This window comes from Lampetra fluviatilis, chromosome 34 (genome assembly GCF_964198595.1).
Source record: "Lampetra fluviatilis chromosome 34, kcLamFluv1.1, whole genome shotgun sequence".
NCBI classification, from domain to species: Eukaryota; Metazoa; Chordata; class Hyperoartia; order Petromyzontiformes; family Petromyzontidae; genus Lampetra; species Lampetra fluviatilis.
Window position 1 is genome coordinate 290,989 of NC_136308.1, and position 15,366 is coordinate 306,354.

The 15,366-nt window shown below is 55.1% G+C and overlaps 1 protein-coding gene across 2 annotated transcripts; it reads left to right on the forward strand.

Moving 5' to 3' along the window:
- The first annotated feature begins 19 nt into the window (after nucleotides 1–19).
- BAP1 (BRCA1 associated deubiquitinase 1) lies at nucleotides 20–14,038 on the forward strand. 2 transcript variants are annotated; one of them, XM_078872259.1, is made up of 16 exons: nucleotides 20–164; nucleotides 709–738; nucleotides 1,358–1,412; nucleotides 2,068–2,200; nucleotides 2,770–2,889; nucleotides 3,400–3,461; nucleotides 4,529–4,671; nucleotides 6,160–6,238; nucleotides 6,897–7,020; nucleotides 7,966–8,281; nucleotides 8,438–8,652; nucleotides 9,019–9,119; nucleotides 9,381–9,996; nucleotides 10,321–10,413; nucleotides 11,633–11,705; nucleotides 12,345–14,038. In XM_078872259.1, the coding sequence occupies exons 1-16, from the start codon at nucleotides 20–22 to the stop codon at nucleotides 12,473–12,475; spliced, it is 2,436 nt and encodes an 811-aa protein (XP_078728385.1). In that variant the 3' UTR covers nucleotides 12,476–14,038. The 2 variants fall into 2 exon arrangements, with proteins under 2 accessions (XP_078728385.1, XP_078728386.1); XM_078872260.1 differs by having other exon boundaries at nucleotides 32–164; nucleotides 9,022–9,119.
- Nucleotides 14,039–15,366: the final 1,328 nt, after the last annotated feature.

Here is a 15,366-nt window from a genome sequence, read left to right on the forward strand (position 1 = left end):
GCGCCTCTCCCGCAGTAAGATGGCCGCCGCGAGTGCGCGACGGCGGAGACCGCGAGCCCCGCGTGAGTCGGAGTCGCGATCCGGGTCCCCGGGTGCCCGGATGATGCTGGAAGAGCTGCGCGGGATCATGAACAAGGGGTGGCTCGAGCTCGAGAGCGACCCTGGTGAGGGGGGCCCGGGGGGCACGTGGGGGACACTGGGGGGGACACTGGGGGGGACACTGGGGGGGACACTGGGGGGGACACTGGGGGGGACACCAGGGGCACAGGGGGGACACGGGGGCCCCGGCGGAGAGAGGGTTGAGGTCGCGCCCGGGCGAGCGGGCTGCTGCTGCTGCTGGTGGTGGTGTTGTTGTGTTTACGGTCATCCAGCCGTCCCGGTCAACCCGTGGTATCTGCGGGGTCTGTCCCGTGACCTCCTGTCAGCAGAGAGCCTTCGACGATCCACGTGGGTCTCGAGGTGCACCTGGCCTGGCACAGGCGCCGTGGTGACGTCACCGCCACTTCGTGGTGCACGGCGGCTGTTTATGGGGGACACGGTGTGCGGTTGTAGCTGGTTATTGGGTTGTGTAACAGTGTAACCGTGTATACATGTCTGTGTATATGCGCTCAAGCGGATACAACGCAGCGCGTTGGCACAGCAGCGGACACGAGTTGCCCATCGGAACGTGTTTAATTCTGACGTGCCCTGTGCTCTCCACTCTGGCAGGTCTCTTCACACTCCTGGTAGAGGACTTTGGTGAGTGCCCACTGACATGACTCAGGTCCTGTCCTGTCGTGAGTATGGGGCCACAGCCTCTCCGCTGGGAGTGGCGTGGGGGTGTTAGGTGATGCCCGCGTGCGGGGCCCTCTACTTGAGGACGAGTCGTGAGCCAGGTGGTCATCGTGCAGGCATTCAAATAAAGCAAGCTGAGATAACTATACATCACTTCCCAAATAGTCTCAAGACTGAGCTGATGGCTGAGAATTGTAATGTTTCCGGCTCTGTGAGGAAGTAAAACGTTACTCTTTTTGTCCCGTTATATTTATGCAGGACTCTATTTACCTTGGTGCCATGAAGGCAAATCTCTCATTGGGCGCGATGCGAGTTCTAATTCCTGTCGGGTGCTGACTGAGATCCATAAAATAAGCACCACTTTGAGTTACGTAGCAGTGGTTGTCCTGTGAAGGGGTTGGTTATGTCCTATGAATGTGGAATTTCCATCACTTACTCACCAGTGCAGATGGACATGGAGACACGCTGGGTGAGAACACCGACACGTTGATTCGAGTACCACCTCTCCGTGGGTGAGAATGAGGACCTTCATTTGAGTTGAAACATTTTGGTGTGCCATTCACTCATGCTTTTGTTTCCCAAGGGGTGAATGGAGTACAAGTGGAAGAGATTTACGACCTGCAGAGCAAATGCAATGGGTGAGCAGTGAGTTGCACATCTTATAATGAGTTATTACCTCCGATGTGTTTTAGGGTTGTGCACTGTTGTTCTGCGCCATGTCCGATGTGTCCCCCCAAGTTGCCGAACATGACGGCGACGGGCAATGTTACACGACCGCTAAGACCTACCCAGTGTGGTTTGAACCTTTTCGATTGTTGTATCGCGTGTTTGTCTTTACTTTATCGAACATAACCTCTCGTCTATATAGTTAGCTGTGTAATAAGCTTTGTGTGTGTGTCTACCAATGAGCCCGCAGAGCTCACAACGATTCAATTAGATCTTAATATAATTGGCGTTCACTGCCTTATTGTGCGTGAAATTGTGACCAGGAAGACACCATTATCGGGCTTCACCGAATACCACATCCTCACTGGACGCCAGATTCTACATTGAATCGCAACTTATTTATAAAACAATTACAGACGGTGAAGCTTCACTTCTCCCTCCGTGAGCGATCCCCCTGCCGCCTCCACACCGTGTAACGCCAGCCCCAGTGTGGAGACATCTCTGAGAGCGACTTTGCCCTGCAAGCTGAATCCAGCGACCCCATATACTGGTTGGCCTCGTCACCCCGTGCCCTGTGACCCCACACCATCAGTCATCCATCCCCCCCGTGTGGCGTGCGTGCCTCAGGCCCGTGTATGGGTTCATATTCCTCTTCAAGTGGATCGAGGAGCGCCGCTCACGCAGGAAGGTCTCTCCGCTCCTGGATGAGGCGTCCGTCATCCACGACGACATCGTCAACAATATGTTCTTCGCGCACCAGGTGCGTTGCGCGCACGCCGTCCTGGCTCCTCCGTGATATGCCTTGCTGCCAATCTGTTGTCGTTTTTCGGAAGCTAAACGTCAACGCCACACCACTCAAAACAAGTATTGGACAGTGTTCATTACCGTCCCGTGGTTTTGCGTGTCCTTGTGAGGTTTTTAAGAGATTTTGCGAGTGCTGTGATAATAAATTATGTGTAGTTCCTGTTTTGGTGAGTGTTTTGTTAGTCACCATATTCTGCTGTTAGTTATTTGTTTGCGGTCTCTCATACGTGTGTTCCACTTGTGTCTGTCGCCACATAACTCCAGCTCTAGCATGTACTGTTTATGAACGAGGGAGTTGTTGAAGGTGGCGTGGTGGGTTTCTGCCACTTCTGTGCTCTTACCTCGTTGTCGTGCTTGGAGTTTTGGATTCTTCTACCGCAGCCTAAAGCGTACTTTTCAGCCACCGAAATCGCAGTGCAAGTAAATTAATAAATTAAGTTACATCTCATCGATGTCACCGAAGTTGGTGCGGCGCAAGCTAATCTGAGCGCGACGCCACCGCCGCTGCGCGTGTGCACGGTGCAGCTGATCCCCAACTCTTGTGCGACGCACGCGCTGCTCAGCGTGCTGCTCAACTGTGAGGAGGTGGAGCTGGGCCCTACCCTGAGCCGCATGAAGGACTTCACTCGTGGATTCGGCCCCGAGGTGACGCCACATGACCAGCACAAACGCAGACATTGGTGTCGTCCTGGCAGTCGCACAGCCACCCCCGCCGCCATCACCGCGATCGCTCCCATTACCCCCGACCGCACACCTCGACATTGTCACAACAGGCACAATCATCACCTCCATTGCTGCCTTTTCCGGACTAATACCATCATGACCATCACTTCCATCATCATCTCTGCTTCTGCAGCCATTACAGCCGTTATAGCCATCGCTACCACCATCACCATGACTACCATCACCAGCACCAATACCATCACCGCTTCAACCACAGCTATCACTACTATCATCGCCATGACTACCATCATCATTACTACCATCACCGTTACTGACATCGTAACAATCACTTCAATCAATACTACTACTAACACAACCATGACTACAATCACCACCATATCTACCATTCCCACCATCACCACTGCCATGGTGGCACAAGCTGATGTTGCCGGAATAACCGCCGTTGGCACCGGGGCACCCGGTTTGTTGCAGAGCAAGGGCTACGCCATCGGGAACGCTCCAGCGCTCGCCAAGGCACACAACAGCCACGCCAGGTGAGCCGAGCCCGGCTGGCGAGCGGGCTGTGCGTACGCTGTGCGAGTGCCGTGCGTGCGCTGTGCGAGTGCTGTGCGGGCGCATGCCTCATGAGGGGGCGTGGGCGTCAGGGGGTGCTGCCACCGCTGTCCCGCACAGCTCTGTCATCTCACCTAGTGGCACACAACTCCCCATTGGGAGTGGTAGGTATACACACGTACGGTAATTTGTAGTCAAGTCGTTTTTATTTTGTTTACATATATGGCGTCTTTCTGTCACAAATCTCCCACTCAAAGTTCCATCACAAGGCACAATTGTGACCAAAGGATCGGTCCTCCCAATATGCTTTAGACCACCAAATAAATCGAGGCAAAATTACAAGCATCAGCGGATTAGACACATCTATAGGGTCCATCCTTCTTTGGAATCATCAGTACATGAAAGCTAGCCACTATTACCTACTGCTGCCTTTTGCCTCACGCATGTGTTTATACGGGCATGCCCTTTCTGATCACTTTGGGGACAGTTCGGAACTGAAGTAAAGTGCCAATAGACCTTTGGTTTAGAACTCTGCACTGCGAGAATGACAGTGCCGCATGCTGGTCTGTGTGAGTGTTGCGTTGTGTGTGTTCGGAGCATTGAGTGATAAGTGTTGGGTGAGTATTATGCTGGATGTGTGGAGGGTGTTGAGTGTGCCTGGTGTTCAAGATAGTTACTATGCAAGCATCTCTATTGGGCTACCTTTCTCTCTTGACTACATGCATGGGAGTTATTCTGCATGTTTGTGTTTGCTCCTTGCCTTTGCTGACCGTGGTATATATGATGACGTGCTGTGTGTGTAATACTCTTTGCTTCTGTACTGACTGGAGTGTGTGCCTCCTATGTGTTGTATTGTGCGTGTTTTAACTTGTGCTCGTTCGCATGTGTGATCCATGCGGTGTTTGGTGCTGCAATCTGCATTGTGCTGTGCTGCATTTGTTGTGTGCTGCATATGTTCTGTGGCTACATTGTGCTTAGCAATCCTGTATTCAAGATCTCGCGTGCTTCTTTTGCGCTGCGTACTGCGCTGCGTCGTGCTGCGATTCAGGCCAGAGCCGCGCCATTTGCCCGAGAAGCAGAACGGGCTGAGCGCCGTGCGCACCATGGAGGCCTTCCACTTCGTCAGCTACGTCCCCATCAACGGGCGGCTCTTTGAGCTCGATGGCCTCAAGGCCTACCCCATCGACCACGGTGAGGCATGCTCCCACGGCACTCCCTCAGCGCTTCCGTGGCACTCCGTTCATGCCAAGCGCGGACGCTGAGCAGCGCTCTCCGCCATAAACACTGCCGCTGCTTTGTGGTCATCTTCCTTCGTACGGATATGAATTGAGCAGCAGCTACAGATCGATGTATCGGTTGTATATCCCGATGGTGATTTGCAGCAGGAACAGGGAAATCCCACTCGTGCCCTCGGAGAGCACGCGCAGTGGACCCGAGTTCACACGGAGACCCATAGAGCCACACAGCGACCCATAGACCAACACGTGGACCCATAGACGAACACGTGGACTCATAGCCGAACAAAGATTCCTGTAGGCTCACAGTGGATATTAGCTCACGATGTTTGCCACTGTTTGTCGCTGTGCGCCACATTCGCGTTTGGGAGATCCTTTATTTGTTCGTGAAAAATAAAGAAATAATGAGCCTCAGGCGTTGCACTATACAGCATCTTCCAACCCACGTCAATTTGTGCTGGAGTTGCTGTTCCACTTCTAATGTGTATGGCTGACGTTGCTTTAGAGCAACAGCTGCAATTTTACACTGAGGTTATTAAGCCAGATGATTGTGTTAAGAGTAGCAGAGTGCATCATCGCTGTGATGATGCCTGCTTCGGGTTTGTGAATCAGGCATTGAATTGTCATATGTTCCATTGTCTGCTTTGAGTGACCACAATGGGATTCCGGACAGTTTTAAATGTTTTATTTGTGCATCCACTTTCCCTCTATAGCATTATTACGGCAGTGTTACAGCCCACGTTCAACCGGGAATTACGAGTGAACATATGTGTACTGTCAGTTGTGGGCTGTAGATCTACTCGTATGTGTACATCTATGCTTGCCTGTATGCGTGTCAGTATGTGCCTACTTGCGCGTGCCTGCGTGTACGCGTGTACGCGTGTGCGGGTGCCTGTGTTTACATGTGTACGCGTGTGCGGGTGCCTGTGTTTACATGTGTACGCGTGTGCGGGTGCCTGTGTTTACATATGTGCGCGTGTGTGGGTGCCTGTGTTTACATGTGTACACGTGTGCGGGTGCCTGTGTTTACATGTGTACGCGTGTGCGGGTGCCTGTGTTTACATGTGTACGCGTGTGCGGGTGCCTGTGTTTACATATGTGCGCGTGTGCGGGTGCCTGTGTTTACATGTGTGCGCGTGTGCGGGTGCCTGTGTTTACATGTGTACGCGTGTGCGGGTGCTTGTGTTTACATGTGTACGCGTGTGCGGGTGCCTGTGTTTACATGTGTACGCGTGTGCGGGTGCCTGTGTTTACATGTATACGTGTGTGCGGGTGCCTGTGTTTACATGTGTGCGCGTGTGCGGGTGCCTGTGTTTACATGTGTACGCGTGTGCGGGTTCCTGTGTTTACATGTGTGCGCGTGTGCGGGTGCCTGTGTTTACATGTGTACGTGTTTCCGGTCCGCGTCTGCCGGTGCTGTGCGTGGGGCGACGGTGCCGCGCAGGGCCGTGGGGCGAGGAGGAGGAGTGGACGGATAAGGCCAGGAGAGTCATCATGGAGCGCATCGGCCTGGCCACGGGGGGGTGAGTGCAGCGAGGAGACCGCCGCCCCCCTGGTCCCGACACAGCGCCTACGTAGCCACGGTGGCTATGCAGCGATCGGGCAGGACCTCCCTGAGCTGCAGCTGGGATGTACCCGTGATGTTGAGTGAGGGTGGTTAGCACCACGCCTAACTGCCCTTATTTAGCATGAGAATGGATCGGGGCCATGATCCTGACACTTTAAAAAAATCACCACGCCGACGGTGGCCACCGTGGCGACGCTGCTACCTCCGATGATAACCACGCCGTGTTTAAATAACGTGAGCACAAATTCCTCTTGTTAAGCACTGCGAGGTCTGTCATTGCAACCACAGAGTCTGTAATGCAGTGTTGTATGCCGGTGGCTGTGTCATGCATCTCTGTAGTTGCATTGTCTTGCGTGAGTGGTCGCGTGGTGCTTTGCGCACTACGTTACAAAGCCACTAACCCGAGTTCAACATCCAGGCCCTGTGCCAAGTCGTATCAGGTCAGCCCGTGCGGTGATTAAATATTAGCACCGGCGAGACAAATGCAGCCGGGCATTGTTTCCTGACTCACCACCTGCTCGTGCCCCAACGCAGTTGTAATAGATGCTCGCTCACTGCACGAACCCAAAGGCCACACAGTTATCTCTGTGATTGTTGTGTCGTGTTGCCCTCAGGGAGCCTTACCACGACATCCGCTTCAACCTGATGGCAGTGGTGCCGGACCGGAGGCAGATCTATGAGCAGAAGCTCACCATGCTCAAGGCGAACCGCAACACCGTGCTGGAGGCCCTGCAGCAGGTGCTGCTCGCTCGACTCACACGGCAGCCTCACCACCACCACCACCACCACAGCCTCACCACCACCACAACCACCACCACAGCCTCACCACCACAGCATCCTCACCACCACCACCACAGCCTCACCACCACCACCACAGCCTCACCACCACCACCACAGCCTCACCACCACCACCACAGCCTCACCACCACAGCCTCACCACCACCACAGCCTCACCACCACCACCACCACAGCCTCACCACCACCACCACCACAGCCTCACCACCACCACAACCACCACCACAGCCTCACCATCACAGCATCCTCACCACCACCACCACCACAGCCTCACCACCACAGCCTCACCACCACCACAGCCTCACCACCACCATCACACCCTCACTCACCACCACCACCACAGCCTCACCATCACATTCTCACCACCACAATCTCACCATCACAGCCTCACCACCACTAGCAAGCCTCGCCCCCACAGCATCACCACCACTGCATCTGAAGCCTTCCTTTCACGAGGATTCTTCTTCCAATGTTAATTCATTCTCTTTTAGTTTCTCTCCAAGAAAGATACACATATATTTAAACGAGGGCATTACATTTATTATCTACATATCTATCTTCTGTAACCACATATTATCTGTGCTATAACGTTTAAATAATCAGAAGCTCTTGACCTATAGTAGTGACGTGGAAAGCAAAATGGCTTGCGCATGTAGTTATTACAAAATCGTGCTTTTTTATCCCATTTTGCACTACAGCAGAGGGGAATGTCACCATGCGATAGCGCCGCTTAGTGGCGCGCAGGAAGACATCAGCGTGAGATACGACGAGCAGAAAACCATCCCAAGCTCCCTAGTCCACCGCGTCTCTGAGTGTGCACCGTGTATGTGCATGTTTGTGAGTTCGTTGTATATGTAACACTACTACGTGTACTCTCTTGCTGGGCAGCTGGTCCTGGTTACGCAACCCGAACTCATCCGAGCACAGAACCCGCTGGACGCCACGATCAAGGCCACCCTGCACTCGGAGGGCAGCTCGCACGACGGCAAGGCCGGGCCGCCCCCCGAGGGCAGCGTACAAGAGGCCAGGGCGGCACCGGCGGCGCCGGCAGCGCCAGGAGGCGGCGTGAACGGGGAGCCGTCGCGAACGGGTCCCTGTAAGGCAGAGGCCGGGGGGAGGGACGACGCGCGGCCGGCGGGCGAGAGCGGCGCCAGGGCGGCGGCGGACGGCGCCAGGACCCACGACCCGAGGAACTGCGCGCACGGTGGGACCCAGCCACAAATAGCCGTTCGCTCTCCGTCCGCGTGTGCGTAGTTGCTCGTTGCCCCTCGCGTAGTTGCCGCGAGCGCTGGGCAAGCACCGTCCGCGTACGACGGTTCTGCCTGAGCCGCCACCACCTCCTCCTCGCCCGTCGTTTCAGACGCGAGGAGCCGGGCGCGGGAGGGGAGCCCCCTGGACGCTGCCGGCCCCGTGCCCCCAATGGCGGCGCCGCCCCCCGGCAGCCCGGCCGACGGCGGCGTTGGCGGAGCCACCCCTCCGGCGCAGGCGGCCGGCCCTTCCCCCAGCGCCTCCATCCCCGCCCCGCGCCTCCCTGCATTCCTGGACAATCATAACTACGCCAAGTCCCCTCTGCAGGTGCTGCTAGGGATGGGAGCCGGGAAAACGGGCTGCGAGCGGGGATGTGGGTGGGTGGGTGAGTGAGTAGCTGAGTGAGTGAGAGGGTCGGTGAGTGGGCTGATAAGCAATTGAATCAGTGATTTTGTAGATTACTGAGTAGCTTTGTTGGTAAGTGGATTAGTGAGTTGATTGATTAGAGAGCGGACGAGTAAGGAAGTGGGTAGGTAAGTGAGTAGGTGGATGGGCAGGTGGAGTTGGTGTGCTCGTAAGTTGATAGTTTAGTGAATAAGTGGGTGAATGATGTCAGTGAGTTTGAAGTTTAGTAAATGAGTAGGTGAGTGAATACGTGGCTGGTAGACTGGTGGTGGGTGCTCGTGTTGCCAGGAGGTTGGGGATCTGGGACGCGCCCGCGTGGCCGTCCCACGTGCGGGCGGGCGCCTGGAGGAGGACGGGCTCGAGGACAGGCCGCACCTTCGCCGTGGACGGTGACCTTGGCGCACTCGCACAGTGTCGACACGCACTCCACACTAGTCACTACAACACTCGGTGTCACCGTCATCCACTTACACTACTCACACCGCTCAACACGAAACACAACACGAACTCAGCGTTGCGATAAACTCGCAAACACAAAATAATCTCAACACTTGGCTCCACAGTCGTTCCTCCACACACTCGTGCCACCAGTGAGCATGTGGTTTGTTTTGCTCTGGCAATGTCCCCTTGCCCCCTCTGCCCCTGCGCAGGTTCCGCCGGGCCCCGTCGCCACCGCTCAAAGATCCTCCCGCGCCCCTGCTCTACCGCGGGGCCGCAGGCGAGAGCGGGGACACGGACGCCGGCCCCGCGCTCGGCTCGCCGGCCCAAGCTCACGGCGGCGCCGCGGAGGCCCCCGGCTCCCCGGCGCCCAGCGACGAGAGCACGGACACGGCGTCGGAGATCGGCAGCGCCTTCAACTCGCCGCTGCGCTCGCCCGTGCGCTCCCGCAGCGCCACGCGACCCGGCAGCCCCGTGTCGCTGGCGCCCGCGTTGCCGCGCGCGCTGCTCAGCGAGGAGGTGTTCGCACGCCTCGACGCGGCCAAGCACGACCGCGCCCTGCACGACATGGGACACCGCGTCGGTCACGAGCTGCTGGCGCTCGAGCCCGATGGGCGGCTGCGCGTCACGTCCACCCAGCGGCTCCCGTCGCCCACCGACGGGCCCGGCGCTCCCCCTGCCGCGCCGGCGCTCGACCGGACGGAGCCCCCGGAAGCGGCGGCGGCGGCGCCGTCGGGCGGCCGAGCGGCCGCGCGCTCCCCGGGGCAGGATAGGGGCCCCGGCCTCCCCGCACGGCGCCCGGTCCAGCCCGGGAAATACTCGCCACAGGTGAGCACGGCTCCGGCTCCAAGCCGCGCTGTTGTCGTCACACTCGGACTCGCACACGCACGGACTAGTCGACACGTGGACTCGCACACTAACTCGCACGGTACTCGCACGGTACTCGCGCACGTGCTCGTACTCGGTCGCATCGCACGCGCTCGCCCACGCGTGGACTTGTGCACGCATTCACACGCGCGGATGCACACAGGCACGCACTTACGAACGGACCGCGTGCATTCCCACACGCGCTCACGCTTGCTCACGACGCTTGCTCACGACGCTTGCGCACGTGAGCGTGGGCTTCATTCCTCTTGTCCCGTGGCCCCACAGGAGCTCCTCACGCTACTCAAGGGTGTGGAGGCTGACATTTCCAACTACGAGGTCTGTCTGAAGGAGGAGGTGGAGAAGAGGAAGAAGTACAAGGTGAGGCTGGGTGCTGACGCTCGCTGAGCCGCGCGGATAGCAGCCTCGCCGGCTCCTTCCCAGGGGCCTTCACTGTGCCCAGCCTCACTGCCACGCACGGCACCCCAGTGTCTGACTCGCTCGCCCACCAATCACAGGCAGTCCAGCAGAATTTGAAATGTATTTTCTTCTAAAACTCTCATTGTCCCTCTCAAAGCCCAACTCTCGGTGACAAAGTGTCCTTTCCCATGGGTTTGGCTGCTCCGAGCCACGTAGAATGTGTTGATGTAGACGTGGTAATACGCTCCGAGTTCAAGTTCATTTTGTGTAACCAGGTGAGACCTCCAGAGACCAGGATAGAGTGACCTGGGGCATTAGTCTGCCAGTAGGGGGCGATGATCGCTATTTATATTCTCATTGAGTAAATTGTGATATCTTGATTTGAAGCTTTCGTGACTGCAGGAATCCATACTCTTTGGTTCTTTCGGTAAAGTCACGTAGGTAGAAAATAAAATAAATAGTGATATTTGGCAAAATTGGACCCTGACGCCCAGCACACAATAATGGATTACTCTTGAGAATGACATCAGGGGATTTTTAACGTCCACTGTGAAGCAGGCGGCTTGTTTTGTCACGGTTATGATGCAATGATTATCGGGGCAGCCGTTGGATTCGTGACTTTTGCACCAAGTGGCGAGCGCGCTACCGCTGGGCCGCGTCACTACCTGAGAGGATTCTCACCGTGTGAGCGGAGGGGAGAACCACACCAGTGGGACTGTGGCTCATTGCTGAGGCCATGCCTCGCTGTGCAGCTCGGTGACAACGCGTGTGGCAGTGCTCTTCACAACATCCTCTCCGACGCTCCCCCCCGAGCTGTCACACTCGTGTGACGTCACGTCCGCCCTTTACAGACGTATCTCACCGCCGTCGCTAGAGGGCGCTATAGCAGTGCTCGCGAAAGCAGGAATCGTCGATGATAGAAATGTATCTTTTCATTCCTGAAGCTGCTGTCAGACACCCCTTAATGTGCAGCATAGCCCTCATCACCACCACCAGCCTGCATCCCTCATGGCCTCACAACGCAACTGCTGCTGCACAAGAGCTGATGTCATTGCTCCATCTCTGCAGTTTTATTTCCTTTAACCTGCAATCTACTCGTGCCGAGCGACGGTGGCACCCACTCCCCGTCCACCACGGCGCCGGTCATGTTGAGTTCCTCGCGCGGTGTCGTGTTCGGCAGATTGACGACCAGCGGAGGACGCACAATTACGACGAATTCATCTGCACCTTCATCTCCATGCTCGCCCAGCAAGGTGAGCGCCATTTCCTCTCCAGTTGAAGTGCTCGCTGATGAGAGCAACGCTGCCGTCCGTACGCGCTTCTCTTGCGTGCATGACGAATGTCACGTCGTGTGAATTAGGGTGAGGAATAGAAATGGATTTTTTGTCTCGTGTGTAAAGAGATTTATTTTACAGGATTTTCTAATTAGAATTTTCAGACACTTGCTTCCTTTCATCACGAATGCACACATGCTTTACGGAGTAATTGCACACCAGGCTACAGGGTTTGACGGGGTTTGACGGGGTTGTTTGACGTGCGTGTGCCTGTGTGCGCTCTTGTTGGGGGGGAGCGGTGGTGTAGCGGTTTCCGCGCTGCGCTACGAAAGCAGCGACCCGAGTTCGATTCCCACTCACGGCCAACACTAGTGAGGATTATCTGAACCGGTCTCAGGCCTCCCCTAGGTCGACTCGGCCTCAAATGTGTATCTGGTGCAGTGTGTAAGCATCGCCACAGGGGAGATAAAGACGATCGGGCGTGGTGCTGGCCACCCATTTTGTCGTGCGCCGTGCCGGCCTTCATAGGTGCTCGCTAACAGCACGTGCCCCCAACAGACTGTTACAGGCTATGCGGGGGGGGGGTCTTTGTCTTTGTGCACACACACGCACACTCAGGCAAGCTGTCCAGCCTGGTTGAGCAGAACATCTCGGTGCGGCGCCGTCAGGGCGTGAGCATCGGGCGGCTCCACAAGCAGAGGAAGCCCGACCGCCGGCGCCGCTCTCGCCCCAACCGCACTCGCAAGTAGCGAGAGGCCCGAGGCCGCCCCCCACGCCCCGCACCGCAGCCGCGAAACGCACAACCAGCGACGCCCCGACGTGGGGCGGCTCTACGCACCCCCGCCCCCTATTTACACGCACACAACCACTCTGGTCTCACACCCATAGTACACTCGCCCTCTTACCCCGTCAGCAAGTGCCTTCTGTGGCGCTGCTGATCCGCGTGCGGCCACGCACCCTGCGGTTAGGCCCTGCGGTTAGGCCCTGCTCTTACTTACGCCCTGCCGTGAGCCGCCACGCTCGGCTCCTGCAGCCCTCGGCCCCCACGCTGCAGGAGCTGTCAGCGGTTGCGGTGGGAGGGAGGGATGTTTTTAAAATATGTGAAGTGTCTGCGCCCGGCAAGCGAAGATTACGTTTATTGAGCTTCTCCGCATTTTTGTTGAGTGCAGACGTCGCACGAATTTGGTGTTTAAGCAAGGCTGCTTACGCTTTATTTTTTGTTTTGTGTAATAAATTACGTTGTTCAGGTTTACTATCAACGTGCATCTTGTAAACCATTCATATGTACATACTAGGATAGGCATAACACTGTACAACACCCCCTGTATTTCTTGCCTTGATACCGCAGCCCAGAGAAGTAATTTAGACTTTACAGATGGGATGAAGGTGAGGAGATGCCACCTGCCCATTCGATGAGAACAAACAAATCAATTAATCGAAACACAGTCATGTAAATTAAACAAATGCGTAATTAACTCGCCCATACTTAACTTTGGCGCTACATTATTAAATCCCGGAACCTGTCCTTGAGAATTGGCCATTTTTAAAGTTCAAAGTTTACGCTTGGCAAACCAATGCGACCACATTCAAACCATTCATAACTCTTTATATGACAATCCTGGTGAACTGAGTTTATAACATCATTGCAAGTGCGAAAACAACTTGGATTTCTCCAGCGTTGCAGACCACGCTATAAACGGAGCAACATTAATCTACGTTCAAAGTAACTGTTGGAAAGTTGTACAGTTTAATTTCACCTCCCCACTTGTGATGCGGGCAGCTGCAGGTCACTCGCACGCGCTGCTCGTATCTCGCACGGACACACGACTCGCTCATCCCCACTTTCACCCTCCTCCTTCCCGTGCTGCCCTTCTGCCGGTCTCCCCAACGAGTTCTCTGGTCACATGGTCTCCTTCAGAATTGTCACACGAGTCACTTGATCTCCATTAGTACTCGTCACTAGTGTCCCCTTCATACAAGTCACGTGGTCCCCTTCATTTGAGTCACTCGTTACATGGTGTACTTCGTGAGTCGCTAGTCACATGGTCTCCATGAGCACAAGTCACTAGTCACACGGCTGCCATCACACGAGTGTTCACATGGCAGCCCTACAGTCGATTGGGGTGTAAATGACACCGATTTTGAGGTCCCGTTTCATAACTTTTATTCAATAACTGTTGGAAGCCTTCAAACTTCAAGCTCCTGTTCAATACTCGTTTGTAGAGCTGCAAATCGGCCCTCTGCCTCCATGGCCAGCGTGAGGATGGTCTGCAGTGCGGTCACAACCTGTAAATAAAGAACGTCTGATATGATCCGCCTGTGGTGCTTGAGTTATATTGTGACGGTATCTCTCGTACTCACAGGGAGGTTTTCAAATGGGCGCAAGCGATTCCAGACACCGGTGAAGACTCATTTTTGGTCGTTGTATTTCATGTGCCGCTACGAAGCGACTGCATCATCACCCTTCGCTGGCAGCATGAGAGCAGCAAAGCTTCCTGTGGAAAATTAAATCGTAAACACTCTCCACCTGCATTCAAAGCAAGTGAAAACATGTCATGCATTCGGTTCTCAACGAATCCATCTGAAGACAAGGGTGATTTGGTTTTAGCAGTCGTGCAAAACGCTTGTACACATGCCATTGACTACTTGTATGCACCCACACAGAGCATTCGCTGGGTTTTTTCGAAGGTGTGCACGCATTAAGCATGGATGCTGTTCTCCCCAGACCTCCAGGAAGTGATCGTTGAGACAGGTGTGCTTGAAATCCATCATGGGTAATAAATACCAACATCCAGCCGGCGACTGGAGGACGATACGCGTCATTGTGGGTCACCAAGTACACCCGAGTGTGAGTTCGTGAGGGGCTTTTAATCAAGTTGTGGCCCAGGTTACGGAGCATCTGATCGAAGGGACAGACATTGATTCACCCCGTTGGACTCCAGCTACAACAGCGGGATCCCAGGGGGTAAATCGCTGAGCTTCGACGCCTCAATGGAGTAGGTGGTAGCCACGATTTGTGATTTATCGGTGACAGAGAAGAATCTTCGCCGCTGGTCCTAAGTAGACTCCAACACACGCCCGGCCGCCTTTGTCTCCCTAGTGGCGATATTTACGCATCGCACCAGGTACTCATTTGAGGCCGAGTCGACCTAGTGGAGACCCAGGACCGATTCAGATAATCGTCACTGGTGTCGACTGTGAGCGGGAATCGAACTCGAGCAGCCGGGTTCATAGCGCAGCGCGCTGACCGCTGCACCGCCGCTCCCCTCGACCCGCACTCACGGCGAGATGCGGATCCCTGAGTCGCCGTGTCAAGGTGGCTCTCTGTGGCCGGCAGACCAAGAAGATTTTAACTCAAATTACACCGCAGTCTACGCCATCTTTTGCCCACCGAGTATGCGCAAACAGTTAATATATAATTTACCAATAAATCAGTTGCGCACAAATATAAATAGCACACATTAAAAAAAATGTAAGTGACCCTGTGGCCTTTAAAGGAACAATTTATGTGACAATTTGGGTAATGACCCTTCTTCATCGCACTGAACAGGGGTCTCGTTATTTGAATTTGGTAATTCAGGATATCAATACATGTTCTCAATTCCTCAACCGTACAAGCGAACTCATTTAGAGGAGACAA